The sequence below is a fragment of the Sciurus carolinensis genome, chromosome 4, assembly GCF_902686445.1.
Source record: "Sciurus carolinensis chromosome 4, mSciCar1.2, whole genome shotgun sequence".
Lineage (NCBI taxonomy): Eukaryota > Metazoa > Chordata > Mammalia > Rodentia > Sciuridae > Sciurus > Sciurus carolinensis.
In genome coordinates this window covers 165,964,374-165,980,870 of record NC_062216.1, presented here as the reverse complement: position 1 = coordinate 165,980,870, position 16,497 = coordinate 165,964,374, and the positions used below count along the sequence as shown (strand labels likewise).

General features: G+C 56.4%; 1 protein-coding gene across 2 annotated transcripts in view; it reads left to right on the top strand.

The window, feature by feature from the left end:
• Cacng2 (calcium voltage-gated channel auxiliary subunit gamma 2) overlaps positions 1-16,497 on the top strand; it is a 104,685-nt gene that overhangs the window by 75,074 nt on the left and 13,114 nt on the right. For both annotated transcript variants that reach the window (XM_047548490.1, XM_047548489.1), the window contains one exon: positions 9,358-9,441. In XM_047548490.1, the coding sequence (XP_047404446.1) occupies positions 9,358-9,441 (84 nt within the window). The remainder of the gene's footprint in view (positions 1-9,357; positions 9,442-16,497) is intronic.

Here is a 16,497-nt window from a genome sequence, read left to right as displayed (position 1 = left end):
GGGACACCACATGTGAACCAAAACAGTGGCCATTATAAGAGATAACAAGAGATAAGAGATAATGAGTATTGGTGGGAACGGAAGAAAGGGAACCCTGTGCATGGTTGCTGGGCATGTAGACTGGCACAGCCATTATGGAAAACATCACAGAGGCCCCTGAAAAAGTTAGACACAGAACTACTACAAAGCCAACAATCCTTTGGATATTCACCCAGAGGAAATGAAATCAGCCCCTCATAGAAGTATCTGGCCACCTTTGCTGCAGCGATAGCAATGTACAGAAACAACCTGGGTGTGCATCCATGCATGGGCAATAAAGAAACTGTGGCACGCACGCACACACACACACACACACACACACACACACACTCTGGCACGGCATCCAGTCTTTACAAAGGAAGAACTCTGCCATCCATAATGTGGTGAGCCTGGAGGACATTGTTAAATGAAATAAGTCAGATGCAGAAAATATATATAAATATATTACATGATCTCATTAAATGTATAATCTAAAATAAAAAACAAGGTTAAATAGAGAGAGAGAATAAAATAGTGGCCATCAGAGTGGAAGGAGACAGGTAGGGCGGATGGAAGGACCCTGAGCAGCCAATTGGTAGAAGGAAGGGGGAAGACCTATCTGGCAACACCAGGCCTGTCGTTGGTCACAGTGTGCTGTGTGGGGGGGTTTTGTTAAATAAGTCGGGCTTAGCTGCTCTTGCCACAAAGCAGAGAAACGGGTAACAGTGAGACCAGCGTAGACTTGCTTGTTCTGCTCTGGTAGCTGTTTTACTGCAAACAGACGTTTATCCTTCAACATCTCGTGGTAGACCTTAAATCTACACAACAAAATTTATTTTAAAAAATAAGATGAAAAGACTACTTTCACCCATACAATGGTATTCATTAGGATAGGGTCTGGTTATGCAGTGAATCTTTTAACTAAAGTTAAAAAGGGCTTAATTCCCTCTCATTGCACAATGCTGGGGACCAGCAGTCCAGGACTGGTGGGACACTCTGCGCTGGTGAGACCCAGAGACCCTTGATCTTAGTCTCCCAACACACAGCAACCCAAACTCAAGGTTGGCTCAGGATCCAAGATGGCGGCAGGAGTTCCATAGTCCACGAGCCAGAGGGAAAGCACGGTTCTCTGAAGTGGGTCCACCATCTCCACTTACATCCCACTGGTGAGAGCTGAGTCACGCAGCTGCCTCTCGATGCAAGGGAGGCTGGGAACGGAAGTCTATAGTCTGAGAAGCCATAGGTCCAGGGAAAACCTGGAAAGAAGGAGAGAACAGGATACCAGGAAACAGGCAGCAAACTCAGTCACAGCAAGGGGCAAAGAAGAACGAGATGAGACTTACACACTCCCCACCAGGCCAGGAAACGCAGCATCCCTGGCACACTGTGCAGACATGGGCCCTCCCGCACCTCAAGTAAATGCTTAAATTTTGTGCTTGTCATTCCTTGCGTGACTTGACGTGTTCACTACACACCTGTGGATATGGGCCCTCCACACATGAGGAGGCCACATCTGCAGTTGGTGGAAGGGACTAGACCATCCTCAAATTTTGGTACCCTCAGAAGACCCTGGAGCAACAATTCCCCAAGAATACCAAGGAACAACCTGTATTTCTAAATGATCTATAGACTGGTCGCACGTGTTCTTAATTTTGTAAAAATGAAGTCATGCTGTGTGTATTTCTCTGCAGCTTGTTGTGTTGGCTCGCTGTTATGTTTTGGAAACTCATCTGTGTTGACAGGTGTGGCTGTCCATGTACCAAAAGGTGCCATCACTTTTCCGGCAATAGAAAATGTGGCTGATTCCAGTTCAATGCCGTCACCAACTTTCTAGTGTCCATCTTCTTAAGCATGTGGGCAAGGTTTTCTCGGAGACACATTTCCAAGAGAAATTGCTGAGGTGTGGCATATATCAGTACCTTGATGCTGTCAAATAACTTTTAACAAGAGAAGCACAGAAGATTCTGGTGCCCAAGGGATTCTGATGTTTGATGCAACACTCGCCTGCTTAGGAAGGTGGAAACTCTGCCCTTGTGTGTGCCCACACACACCCTGGCTCATTTATTTGTTCAATAAACTTTAGTCAGGTAGACTTTATCATTAATTAAAAGACACGACATCAATGTCATAGTGATTTTTCAGGAGAAGAGACATACTCTGCTGTAAGTGAATCCATCAATAATAAGGCAAATTCAAATTCAGAAACGCTGAAGTGTGCATGTGAGCATCTTGGAACCGGGAAAGTGTGGTATCTTCAGGGAACTCTCTAGAAGAGATTCTACCCGGAGGAGTTTGCAGACTTGCAGCTATCTCTTATCAGGGAACAATACCAGAATGAAAGAGTATCAGAGCAGATGCCAAGTGCTGGACAGTTTGGCTGCCCAGCCCGAAGTGGGAGCCTGGAACTTATGAGAAATGCAGTGACTTCACCCCTCCCCAGACTCAGTGACCCAGAGTCTAGCTTAACATGATTCTCAAGCACTTCCTATGCTCCCTAAAATCGGAGAAGCACTGCACAGCAGCATAGAGGAGGAAAAGAGTCTTTCCAGCTGAGGGCAATCCAGAAAGGCTTCCTGAAAGAAGTTTCATTGAGCCGGGCGAGGTGGTGCACACCTGTGATCCCAGTGGCTCAGGAGGCTGAGATAGGAGGATTGTGAGTTCAAAGCCAGCCTCAGCAACTTAGTGAAGTTCTAAGCAACTCAGTGAGACCCTGTCTCTAAATAAAATACAAAATAGGGCTGGGGATGTGGCTCAGTAGTTGAGTGCCCCTGAGTTCAATCCCCAGTACAAAAAATAAGTAAATAAACCAGGAGCAGATACATCGGAACATTGCATGGGCAGATGTTCCCTGTGCCCAGCCCAAGCACCGAGGACTTCTGACAGATCAGACTGCGGAGCACAGGAAAGGACAGATTCAGGGAAGGCAGGCAGAACAGGCTCCTACCTGCTCCAACCCTACCTGGAGCTTGTGCAGTTCCTGGAACATAGTAGGCATTCAGAACTACCCACTGAAAGAAGGAAAGGAAGGAAGGAAGGAAGGAAGGAAGGAAGGAGGAAGGAAGGAGGGAGGAAGCAAGGGAGGGAAGGAGGGAGGGAGGAAGGAAGGTGGGAGGGAGGGAAGAAGGAAGGAAGGAAGGAGGGAGGAAGCAACGGAGGGAGGGAGGAAGGAAGGAGCGAGCAAACTTATACACTGCCATGGGGCTGTGTTCTAAACATCAAGACCAGCTGGCAGCAGCGCCGTGCTGGGGCTGGGGTTCCAGCGAGGACAGTGGGTGTGGCCCGTCCTCCCCAGGTGTCGGGAATCCCTGCAGTCAGGGAGGGCCCTGCCAGGAAAGCAGAAAGCCAGGAGCAGACAAGGTTTGAAACAGAGCAAGCGGCTCCCACCAAACCCTTCATTTGCTTCACTTAAAAAATTACTTAGAGGACGTCCTCCCCGTGGCTGCGCGCTCCATGGGCCCCCTCCTGGCTCCAGAGCTGCGCTTTCAGCTTCTCTGAATGTGTGGAAAATAAACAGTGGCGGCGCAGCCCCTAATGACCAGGTTTACGAGGAGCTTATTGTATCTAAAGAAACAAGACAGCAGTTGGTGTTGTGAGATATTAATGTGCTTTTGACAAAGCTGATGAACCGCCTTTTAAGCTACTTAATACCTGCAGCCCAAATTCCCAGGCTGAACCGGGAAATTCCTGGAGGCTGAGCTCCGGCAGCCTAGGGCTGCTTGGCTTTCCGACTCCGCTGGGCCTGCACCCCCGGGCTTCAGGGCTGAGACCGGCGACCCACTGTCCTTCTGGGGTGGGGGATCAGCGGGCAGTCACAGTGGTCTCATCCCTTGGAAAATAACCCCTCCTATTTTCCAGGTGGGCGTCCCCCACTCCCCATTTCTCCAAACTCAAAGCCCATGGCTATGGGGTCAGTGGGCAGTGAGACCATGCTCAGCTCAGCCTGGCTGCAGTGGGATCTGGCCCCTGCCCTTCTGCAGCTGTCCCCCTCCTCCACCCCCACACTGCCAGCCCTCTAAACAGGACAGAGCCTTTGGAAAATCGCCAAAACCGCCCCTCCTCACAATGTGTCGTGTTGCTGACCTCACACGGGATCACCTTCCATCCAGGGGTGTGCTGCTAAAGTTCAACAACCCACTCTCTTGGGCCAGGGGTGGGGTGGAGACGCCCCTTGATTTGTAGCCTTCGCAGATCCCTATAATGTAAATACTCCCGCTGTGGCAGATTTCAAGTTAGCAATGTCGCCCAGGAAGAAACACTACCAACTGGCCCCCTCTGCCTTCTGGCTCCCCCTCAGGTCCGCTGTCTGCTCTGGGAAACCTTCTCCAACCCGGAGACTGTTCCCTCCTGCGGCCAGGGTTTCCTTGGCTACGCAGTTGATCCCTCTCCCCAGAAAGCGATGGTACCCCTCCAACTTTTTCTCATCACACCCCAACAAACGGGGGCGTGTGTGAGAGTGTGGGCAACACACACACACACACACACACACACACACACGTGCGCGCACGGTGCTCCAGGGCGCTCCTGCTAGGCATCCCGCGCTGCTCTGCCACCTCCGCGGGAGGACCCCGCAACACCCACGCACTCGCAGACCCGGATGTGCCCCGTGCTCCTGACGCTCCCTCTCCTCTGTCCCAACACGCCTGCCTCCCCGAGGCGGCGGCTCTGTCTCCCCGCAGAGAGGCGAGCTCCGTGAGGACAGGCAGGGGGCCGTTTTCCCTCTGTGGCCTCAGCAGGTTGCACAGAGCGTGGCATACAGTTGGTGCCACATAAACGTTAGCGGGACTGTACTCTCAAGGCTTCGCACATCCCGCTGTGTGGCACGTGAGCCCTTGCACCCAGCCTCGGGCGCCACTGGGACCCGTCTCTTCGCCGCCTTGTCTCAGTTTACCCCCCCGCCGCCTGTCCCTGGGGGCTGTGCTCATCCCCTGCTGGCCCACTCTCCCAACTCCGTGCCCTGGAGCCCTCCGGAATTTGTGTCCCAAGGTCAGCAGAAGTCCCCCTATCCCAGCCTCCCCTCCTCTTGCTGGAATGGAGTCCCGGCCCTGCCCCAGGACGCCCCCACCCCTGCGGCCTCTCCCACGGGCCTCTTGCTGCCCTCCCGCGGCCACCTCCTCGCGCCCCACCTGCTCCGCCCCAGCTGCCGGTTCCTTCATTCACTCTCCCCGGCTCCCCGGCGCCCCCCATTCTCTGCACTCCAGCGCTGGCTCGCTGCCTGCCTCCCGCGAGGCTCCGTGGCCATCCTTGGAGATCCCACAGCGGGCGGGCAGGGGACAAGTTAGAAAATCCCGCACTCTGCAGACCAAATGGCTGTTCCTCCCACAGGGAGGCTGGGCAAGCATCTGGTGTGGCTCCTGTGGCCAGACGGGGCGTTATTTAGCTGGTACAGCCTCATCATCAAGAGATCACACCAATAATTTCTAAAAACCAACCGATGGTTTGGGGCTTGTTAGAATGATTTGATTAATCATCTGCACTTCAGCTTCTTAACTGGGCAGGCAGAGTCCTAACCTATGCTTGCTGTGTGGAGCGTAAGAGGGAAGTCTCAGTCTTTCTTTAGATTAATGGGCACGACCGTTCTGGTTGCCAGATACTCTGAATACCATCCCTGCCGCCACCTGAGCCTGGCTCGTGGTTTTGCCCTTGACCTTGGCATTACCAATGGCCACAACACCCCCTCAGTCTGTCTTTCCCGCCCCGCTCTCTGAACATTAGCTTTCCCCCTGAGACCGACTCTGACGTTTCCTCAGCCCCCCACCTACCTGGCAGGGACACCCCTCCCCGGCTGTCCAGCACCCACGTGCCCCCAGGTCCTGTCTCCCGCTGCCCAGCTTAGAGGCTGCTGTCCATCTCAGAACCACTCCCTGCCCTCCCGTCTTGGCCTCACCTCCCAACAGCCCCCGCCCTGTGAAAGGCAGCTCTTGGCTACACTGGAGCTGCACCCCAAAAGGGCTGCGGGAGACCCCAGATCTCAGAGTGACCTCAAGCCGCCAACACACCCGCATCAAGTCACGCCGGCCCCTTCCCTCTCCCGCTTCCCTTCCTCCTTCCTCAGACCTCCTGCAGCCCTTCCTCCCCCTCCTCGCTCTCACTACATGAGGGAAGGGAGGTCAGCGCCAGCCGCCATCACGTGTGCCCCAAGCTGCCTGCCCTCCCCCACACCGTCCTCCACCCTGGCTCTCTGCAGGTCACCCTCCTTCCCGCTCTACTGGAACCTTCCCATGAACATCACAAAGCCTTCCCGACATAGAGCAGCCAGCACCAGCCAACGAGCAGTGGATACCCCCCAACACGGTACAGGAGGCAGGAGGGAGGTTAGGAATGGAAGACAGCAAAGGATGTGGTGCAGCCCAGAGGGGAAGGCCGGCATGTGCAAAGGTCCCGTGGTAGGAGGGAGTGTCGCTGGAGAAGGCCAAGATGCAAGAGAGGGACGAGGTGGTTGGGAGGTGAGGCCAGAGTTAGAGAGACAGCAGCCAGCGAAAGGTGCTAGAGATGTGGAGATTTTCCCTAAAGACCCTGGGAGGCTGCAGCACTTTAAGCTGGAGGTGGCGCGATCAGATTTGCATTTTCAAAGAATCATTGTGATACACGGGGAGGAGTCGTCCAGGGCAGTGGGGTGCTGTCTACTGGAGACGGGGATGGGTTTGAGGGGTACGGAGAACCTAAATCAGGCAGGATGTGGTGACTGGTGGAAGCGGCATGGGGGGAGATGGCGGGGTGAAGACAGGGCTCGCGCTGGCACGTGATGAGCTCCGAGGACCCATGGAGGGAGGGATGGTGAGTTGGGGCTCAGCAAAGTAAGGAGGTTTCTAACACCCACAGGAGGCCTGGCAGTGGCAGCCACCCACCCAGGTACAGGCCTCCGAGGTGAGACGCGGCTGCTCGCGACTTCCTCGGCCTCTCCCCGCGCACCCCCTGGACCCCTCTGTGCCCGGAGCCAGAGGTCCAGGCATGAGTGGGGGGCGCTGGGCCGGGGGAGCAGCCAGGATGTGTAGGAGCGGGGTGGGTGCCACCCGCCAGAAGGAGCCGGGGCCCTGGAGAGAGGCAGCGGGCGCCACCTTCCAGCCCTCGGATCCCGAACTCTGTGCCCCGTTTGCTGGTGCTCTGCCTGCTGCGCGACTCCGCGCTGGTGCTGACGAGAGATTTGTCAGCCTGAGTCGAAAGAAAATGAAAGTGCTTTGCAAAGTGCTTTCCAACTATGCAGCTTTGTGATCGGGAATTTTTTATCCCTTAACAGCTGGTGGGAAGACTTCCCTCCTAGAGGAGGGCAGCAGGGGCCGTGGCAAGAGGGAGGAGGAGCCGGGGTGGCGGCCGCCTGCCCGCACCCCAGATGCCAAGGGCAGAGGGGTGCAGCAGGCCAGGAGCAGGTGTGCAGGAGGATGGACCGCCCCAAGTGCTTACACAAGAGACTGGTCCCTGGGGTCCTTTCAGACCCCACGAGACTTCAGTAGAGTGACCGCAAGTCCCAGCATGCTCTGGGGAACTGTTTCTTCTTGAAGTCAGAAAAGATGGTGAATTTGGTACAGGGACAGCCCACGTGTGAATGGGGTCCCGGGGGTCTTCTCTGCGACATGTGGCACATGCTGAGAACTAGAAATTCCTCAAAGGCGGCTCCTCCCGTCTGAAGCGCGAGCGTGCCTGCACACCATATTTAAAGTGCAGGCCGAATGTCCCCTACCGAGACACTTGGCACCAGAAGTGATTTGGATTTCAGACTCCTTCAGATGTGGGGATATTTGCATTTGCATAATGAGATCCCTTGGGGACAGGACCTGGGGCCTGGTGTCTGCACCACACACACAGAACCTGAAGGTCACTGTGTACGTGCAATGTCTCCCGCGGCCAGTGCTTTGGCCTTGACCCCAGGTGTGGAGTTTCCACTCAGGCTGTCACGTGGGTACTCAGGAAGTTTTGGCTTTTGGAGTATTTGGGATTTTGGCTTTTTGGATTAGGAACGTTCACGCTGTATGGAGACTATCTACTCGTCTAGGTACTAACGTCTTAAAATTCTTTTAAATGAGATCCATGGCACACAGGAAAACCTACACCCACCTAGTCAGACATGAAATCTCAAGGACACTGAGAAAGTGAACTGCTAATGGGTTCTGAGGACTGTGCTAATTAGGGAAGCTGGCTCCTGTCACAGGAGACCCTCGTCAGTGGCTGAGCAGTTAAGATTTGTTACTCTCTCACGGTGTCCCCAGGGACAGACTAAACGCCCCAGGCGCTGTTCTGAGCCCCATGTGCACCCTCGGGCAAGAGGACAGTCAGGTCAAGGAAGCTGGGCTGGACCAGGCAGTTGGACCACAGAGCTTGCATCTGGCCCTGGCCATCCACCCCAGCGGGGTCCATTCTTTTCTCATTCAGAGGACATTAACAGGCATTAGTGGCCCCTGTTGATGCTGAGAGACCACATGCATGCAGCAGACCAAAGCCCCCGCTGTCCTGAGGCTGAAACTCTGGTGATTATAAATTGGATTCTAGTCATTGATTTGTATGAAGGTTGCTTCCATGGTTTGCTGATTCACTCAGTGAACCCTGATGAGGCCCCGCTGGGGCCTCTCCTTGGAGATTGGCCCTGGGCAGGTTCTCAAGTGCTCAGCAATCACGGTGGAAATATTTGGAGTTGAAAGACCTTAGTTTGGACCCTGATTGCAGCTTTTCCTAGCCACAAGTACTTATTCAGATCAGGTAGCCTCCCTGAGCCTCTGTCTCTTCCTCTGTAAAATGGAGTGACAGTATCCCTCTTCACAGGCCGATGGTGGAGCCATGAGCTGTGGTTTAGAAGATCAGGGAGAGCCCAGCCCCCTGTGGGGCCTCAGCCCCTGGGACACCTTAGAGCTGCTGGGGCCCAAGGAGAATGTCCCATGATTACAGATGGGAGTGTGCTTGCAGATCCTGTGAAGGGCCACGGGAATGTCGTCCGCTGCATTCTGGGCTCAGCCTTTGGAGAGCCGTCTGCGGCTTTGTCACATGCAGGCCGACTCCCCGCCGAGCTGGGACACCGAGTCAGGCCACAAAGCATCCAGCAGCCTCCTCAGCACAGTCCCCAGCCCAGAATCAAGCCCCCACCCCTGCCAACCTCCAGCTAATCCTCAGAAGCCGCGTGCTCACAGGGACCAGGGACGCAAGACAGAGTTTTGAAGTCTTAGCTTCAGATCCTCTCCGCCGTGCGGCGGGTGGGTGTTTTGATCCGCCAGGCAGATGTCCAAAAAGACAAAGCAGTACTTTCCTCTGGGGCGAGGGGGAGGCTGGGGTGAGCTTCAGAAGACCGAGAAGTCAGGAGGGGCAGGAGGGGCCCCACGCTCCGCGTCTCACGCGATCCTTCGCCTTGTTTTGCAGGGAACTTCAAAGGCCTGTGCAAGCAGATCGATCACTTCCCCGAGGACGCAGATTACGAAGCTGACACAGCAGAATATTTCCTCCGTGAGTCACACAATTTTTTAATCTCCCTCCAGGTGGTGGGTCCTGTGCTTTGAGCCTTCAGAGAGCCAAAGCCCAGGCCTCTCGAGAGGCCTGCTGACAGCAGAGAGCAAAAAGTGATCTGCGCCTGGCTCCTTTCCTCCTTTTAGGAGGGCAGAATTTCGCACATGCTGTTCCCTGGGCCCACGACACCCTTCTTTGTCGGGCAAACTCCTACTCAAACTCCAGGTCTCAATGAAATATCACCCTCTCCAGGAAGTTCCTCTGGGTCTTCCCCAGGGGTTCCCAGAGCAAGCGCTTTAGCATGCTGGAAGGCCCTTTAAGTGAGTCACAATCCCCCAGCTCCTCTGGAAGAGGGACCCTCCCTTCTTCATAGTCCCAGCCTATCACATGGCACACATTAAGAATTCAGTAAATATTTCTTGCATAGCTGAATACAGAAACCAGACAGTGCCAGATTGGAATTTCTACAAAATGAGAGAGAGATTTTTTTTTCTTCCCCCGCAAGTCAAATCAAAGTTAAATCCTGATGTAACAGCTGTGATCTTAAATCCACCTGAGACATATTATCAAGAGAAAGCATTTTGAGGCCCCAAGGGGCCTCCACAGCTTCAAGCATCAGCTAAAACTAACAAGGCTGCCGGTTCCCTGAGAAAGGGATTTCCCGGAGAGGAGCTGAGAGTCCTTGAGGCCTGGGACAGCAGAGCTGGCGGCTCTCACACCAGCTCTGAGCTTTGGTGTCCTCCCCGGAGGACGCGCCTCTGCCTCCCAGCCTCTCCTCCTCCCCTCCCCCACAGCGGAGCGGTGCCCGTCACCCTTGGATCACTTTTATGAAAAATGTAGGAGGCATTTTATTCTATGGATCGCCCGTCTCTTTTAATAATTACTCCTCGCATCAGGCCCGGCTCACAGGTCAGCCTGGAATCAGGTTTCATTGGCGAACTCTCCCAGACAGCCGGGAAGCTGGGGAGAGTGGGGAAGGGAACACCCTGAGATTCATCATGGATTTTATTTAAGAGGGAAAAAAAAAATCTCACACCACACTCGCCGCTTCCTCTCCTGAATTCCCCTCAAGACAGTGTTCTTAAATGGAAGTCCCCAAAGGGCCACTTGGTTGTCATTACCTGTTACATATCTGGAGCTCTTGCCAAGCCTGATCTGAGCACAGGAAGCCGGTGGTGCAGTAATCGTGGATTAAGCACCTGCTGTATGCCAGACCAGTGCTCAGTGATGGGGAGACTGAGGTGGACAAAAAAAGACAGCCCCTGTCCCCAGGAAGAGCAGAGCCAACAGGGAGGATCCTCAGAGACAGCTCAACCAGGAGACAGAGCCCAGCAGAGACAAGGCCTGGTGTCCAGGTGGACCAGGGCCAGAGCCACACTGCAGGGCCCAGCCTCACCTGGTAGAGCACAGTAACCTGTGACACTATCTACCAGGAAGCACCTTGGGGCAGGATATCTGTCCCCTTCATTGCCTCCCTTAGAACCAACCCTGGAATCTAGTAGGTGCTCAATAAATGCTTTTTTGTTAAAAGAGAAAGAAAGATACAGGATTCTTCCTGGCCATTCCTGCCAGCTCTGTGCCTCAGGTTCCTTAGGGTTCAAGAGAGGAGAGCTTCGAGTTTGGTTCAGCCGGGTGTCTGCACACAAGGCTCACTAGCTACCCAGGATCCCCAAATCTGATTAGACTCAACCCAACAAGACTTCTCGAGTATTTATAACGGGGGTCAGCACACTTTCTATAAAGGACCACAGAGCAAATATGTTTGGCTTTTCAAGTAATACAGTCTCCGTCGATTATTCAACCCTGCAAAAGCAGCCACAGGCCACACGGAAGCAAATGAGTATGGCGTGTTCCAGCCGACTTTATTTACAAAGATGGGCAGCAGTCTGCAGTTGACAGTTTGCTCCCCTGAGATGCTGGTGCTGGACTGGACAACAAGTTTTTTACTGGTGGGTGGGGAGGTGCCAGGGATTGAACCCAGGGGCACTTAACCACTGAACCCTACCCCCAGTCCTTTTAATTTTCCATTTTGAGACAGGGCCAAGCTGCTTAGTGTCTTCCCTAAATTGCTAAGGCTGGCTTTGAACTTGCAATCTTCCTGCCTCAGCCTCACCCGGTCACTGGGATTGCAGGCGTGAGCCACCGCGCCCACGGCAACAATGATTTTTTTAAAACCGAAAGACACTCATTCCTACCATTCTCCGAAGCTCTAACCAGGTTGGCAAAAGAAGCTGGAAGACAGGCATGGTTTTTCTGGGAGACTCCTGGCCCGCCCCGTCCCCACCCGCACTCTGATTTGGAAGCCCCGCTGTGGGCCTCCCCTGCGATGACTCCCTCCCACACCTGGCTGCAGCTTTGCTGGCTCACGCTCATCACCCACTAAGACTCTGAACTTCTGGGAGGCAGAGTTCTGCCCAATCCGATTACTGTCCACCAAGCACCCAGCACAGAGCCCAGCAGGGAACTGAGGCCCGATAAAGCACTTGGCTGAGCAAGGAAGTAACTGCTTGGGTGAATGAGTAAGTCAAGGTCAAATGCCACACAAACAATGCGGGTAACAGGGGCTTCCAGCAGAAGAAAGCTGAGGGCCCAGCAGTTAGGCAGAGGGCTCCCAAGGTGGGCGGGGCTTGGCCCAAGAAGGTAGGTGGGGCTGATCCTGGAGGTGGGTGGGGCCAGTGGGCGGGGCCGAGTCAGCCTGCGGTCAGGTGTGTCAAATCCAGTCACACGGTCCACCTGCCCAGTGGGACGCCATGAGAGGCAGCCACTGCCCCTGGGGACAGGCCTTCTGGAAACAGACCCATGGACCTAATTATGCTTCACGCAGGGATTGGAGAGAGCCTTCCCCCTACCCTCCTGGAAGAGGTCATTCTAAAAAGGTTCCCTAAAAAGATGGCACCAGAGCTGAGATTAGACCCCAAAAGGATCGCTCATTCATTCACCCACTCATGAGCTGTTCAGCAAGTAGTCACCGTGTGCTGACACCATTGTCAGGGTGAACCCCCTGAACCGTCTGGGGTCAGAGAGGAGGCGGGCTGGCTGGAGCACAGCCCAGGCCCTCCGGCTGGGGACGAAGTCAGTGTGGTGGGGCTGACGACGCAGCGTGGCCGCCATGGAGGAGGGGTGATAAAAGCGACCGAGCCGCAGGGAGGCTGGGGGGCAGCTGGTGGTCCAAGCGAGAGGCAAAGGCGGCATGGACCAGGCAGGGCTGGCCAGGGCAATGGTGAGGCCTGGCAGAGCTGGCAGGAGCAGGGGTGGCCGGCGGTCAGGGTGCGTCGTAGGCAAGGAACTGCTGGCAGAGGGCAGTGCTTTGGGTTCCAGGGGACAGTAGAGGACTGTGAGGACAGGGGCCAGGAAGGCAGGGACCCAGGACAGTGGGAAGGATTTCAACCGAGAGGACCTGTCCTCCCGCAGCTCTGCCTCAGACCGAGGGGCAGCAGGCTGGGAGGGTGGGCTCAGAAAGGTGGATGGAGCTCCTGCCGCAAGCTCGGGGCACAGCCTCAAGGGCGACCTGCCCCCAGTGCCCGGGGGCCAGCACCCTCTGAAATGGCCCCAGGCCTGAGGTGTGCAGCATGGGCATGGGGCCTCGCCAAACACGCCGTGGCTCCTGGGACCCCACTAAGGGTCTTGTCCTCGGCGCCTCGGGCCCAGCTTCCTGGTGCTGGAGAGGGAGGGGGAAGTCCGAGGAGAGCCACGGTCAACTGCGAGCTAGCCGCAGCTGCTGGCACCTTTGCTTCTCTGAGCCTCGACTCCCTGGCTGGAAAAATGGGACATCACCCACCAGATGCCTCATCGTGAGAGAGAGAAGGCAGGGCCGGGCACAGGGCCTGCGTGCCTGCTCCTCCCGCCCTGCCCACTGCGTCTGGCCTTAGCTCTAAAAGCCCACTGGAAGCAGAACGTAGTTTCAAAAACAAAATTTCAAGTTTCCCGGGAATTCCCAGGCATCTGTTCATCCATCCGTCCGCCACACGCTCAGTGAGCCCGGACCCTGCACCAGGCACTGTTCTGGAGGCTGGGAACGGAGGAGCCCCGAAGTAGATCAAGTGCACGCTCAATGCGAGGGGCGGAAAACATAAAACCGCCGCAGGTGGCGCTGGATGCTCTGGCGGAGTGAAGCAGGGCAGGCAGGGCAGGCAGGTGGGGGACAGCCGGGAGATTCCTCAGAAGACGTGCTCCCCAAAGTGCCCAATTCCCCGGCTGTGCACAAAGTTGTGGGGTTCAGGAAGGGGGAGCAGCCATAGCCCACCTTCTGCCTCCCGGAGAGCAGGGCCCAATCCATGCAGAGCATCTATGGGGAGCTGGCCCGTCTCCCACGTTCCCCTAACATATCCTGCATTATTTCTTCCTGAAAAGCAGGGGTGTGACATGCCTGGGCCCCTGTTGCTGGCGGCCAGGGTGTTCCTAAGCCCAAGACCAGTGTATGATTAAAAACAGCACAAAACAAATGGACAAGGCCGGCCAGGCCAGGACTGCAGACCCAGGGCCTTGAACTTCTGATGAAATCGTGGGGTCTACACTAGCACATTCCCTGTGACGTGGCCTCCAGGGTGCCAGGCCCCCTTCTGGGGGCTGAGGATATGGTCACAGACAAAACAAAGACCTGTCCTCGCGACATGTCAGCCTACAAAGAATGAAAGGCCCGAGTTAATCGGACAGCATGTTAGACTGCGAGAAGGGTAGAGTTCAGAGAGGGAGTGGGGTGGAGGGCGCTTGAGCCAAGATCCGAAGGCCGTGGGGAGTGAGCCAGGTGGATTCGGGGGCAGAATGTTCCAGGCAAAAGGAACAACGGGTGCAAAGCTCCAGGGGTGGACGCAGGCCTGAAATAGTGGAGGGACAGGACGGAGGCCCTAGGACAAGAGTGAAGTGAGGAAGCGCTTCCCAGGTGAAGGAGGAAGAAGAGCCAGTGCTGAGAGGCCCTGGGCCCTGCAGGCAGTAACCAGGAATCAGGGGTTCCGAGGAAGGACACCATCGCATTTGAACAGGACACTGGTTGCTGTGTCCAGAAGAGGCTGGAGTAGGATAGAGGTGGAAGCAGAGGTGGCGATAAGCCAGACCCGAGACACTGCAAGTGTGGGCCTGGGGGCAGCAGCACGGAGGGGAGCGGGCCGGGTGCTGGGAATGCCCCCGGAACCCTGTGTGGGCCTCTGTGGGGGAGGAGTCAGGAGGGCTCCAGGCACCGCCCCTGGGTGCGTCAGGTGGAGACTGGAGCCACGGGCAGGCCACCTCAAGCCAGAGCTGACCAGGGACATCCGGGGAGGCATCAGGGGCTCGGTGCAGGCTTGAGGTCAGAGGCTCACGGGGAGGTCCTGGCCGGAGATCCAGGCTCATGCGTTGTCGGCACACGGGTGACATTTAAAGCCAGAGACATGACGGGCTGCCAAGGAAGTGGCGCAGGGAGAACAGAGGAAGTCGCACACTGAGCCCCAGGACGCCAAGGCTTAGAGGCCAGGAAGATGGGAGGCCCCAGAGATGGAGAGCAGGCAGGCCTACGAGTGAGGTGCCCGATGACCTGCGCTCCTCGGCCCCCAGGGCTGGGGGGGTGGGGCAGGCGGCAGGACAGAGCGTGCCCGGGCACCACTGGACGGGAGTCGAGTGGAGCTCCCAGGGTGGCGAAGAAAGGGGCCGCTTGCTGGAGGGTCTGGAGGGGAGCGGCCAGCTAGTACCTGACGGAGGAGCGGATGAGTGCGCTCCCTCCCTGTCCCCTGAGCGAGGAGTCCCATGTAGGGTCGTCTGCTGGGGAGAGCAGCCACAGGATCCCTGGTCGCCACCCTGGGTCCCTGACACCGGAGCCCAACCAAGGTGTAGCTGGTGTGGGTCTCCATCTGCTGTGGCTCACCCAGTAAGGGACAGTGACCACACCACTGTCCCACGAGGGGCTGTGCCCGTCATGGCCCCTGCCCTCCCTCATTCACCAAGGATTAAGAAACAAACATGGTGAAGACCGGAGGCGGGGGGACCCAGGTGTGCCTTCACGTCGGTGTCTCTGCGAGTCTGTGCCGCGTTGTGCCTTCTGTCCCTGCCTGCCGTGCGTCTGTCTGTCCGAGCTGTTTTCTCGCGTCTGGGCGTGTGCACGCGGGTTCCCTTATGTTGTGTGTGGCTTTTGCCAGGAGAAGCGAGTCAATATTTCTTAACTGTCCTAATGTGATTTGGAGTGAGGGAAGAAGGTTCAGAGGAATTTGGTTCCTTTCCACAGCCATGTATTAAGCACCTACTGCATGCTAGACCCGTGGATCCACTGCCTTGTGGCCATTTGTGTTGGGCAACTTTCCATCTCTGTGACAAAATGCCTGAGAAAATCAACCTAAAGGAGGAAAGGTTTATTTTGGCTCATGGTGTAAGAGGTTCGCTCCGTGGTGGCCTGGCCCCATCACCGGGGGCTCGGGGTGAGGCGGGCATGTGGCGGGATCCTGTGGGAGAGGAAAGCTGTCCTCAGGGCGCTGGGCAGCGGGGGAGGGCAGGGACAAGTACACGCCTCCAGGGCACCTGCCCAGCACCCCTCTGACCTCCAGGCTCCGCCTCCCAAGGTCACCACCAACCAGAGACCAGACTGCAACACACCAGCCCTTGGGGACACTCCAGACCCAACCCATGCGCAGCGCAGAGGGGCAGCATGGGCTCGGCCCCCCACCCCCGCTCAGCAGCTGGAGGGCTGGGTGTGGGGCTTCGCTCGGCCTGGGAGGGGACCAGTGTCCACAGACCACACACCCTAGAGCCACGGCCCAGGCTCCGCCTGCGGGTCACACGCTCGGGTCACGTTTTCTCCAGAAAAAGAAGTGAGCAGAAGGCAGAGGGAGGGGGGACCCGGGCACAGCCTCTCCCCGCCACCCCAGGCACCCCAGAGACACCCCTTCCCAGGGACTCAGACCACCTGAGAACAGGAACAGGCAACCAACGCAACGGGCATTCCCCAGAGGCCACCAGAGACTCCTGTGAGGGACAGAGGAAGCAGCGTGGCAGCTGCTGCCTGCCAGGGGGGTCCTGGGGGTGAACCTACGAGCCCGGCCACGGTGGGGGGCAGGAGGACGGTGGCACGCTTGGCACACGCCGCAGGGACTCGAA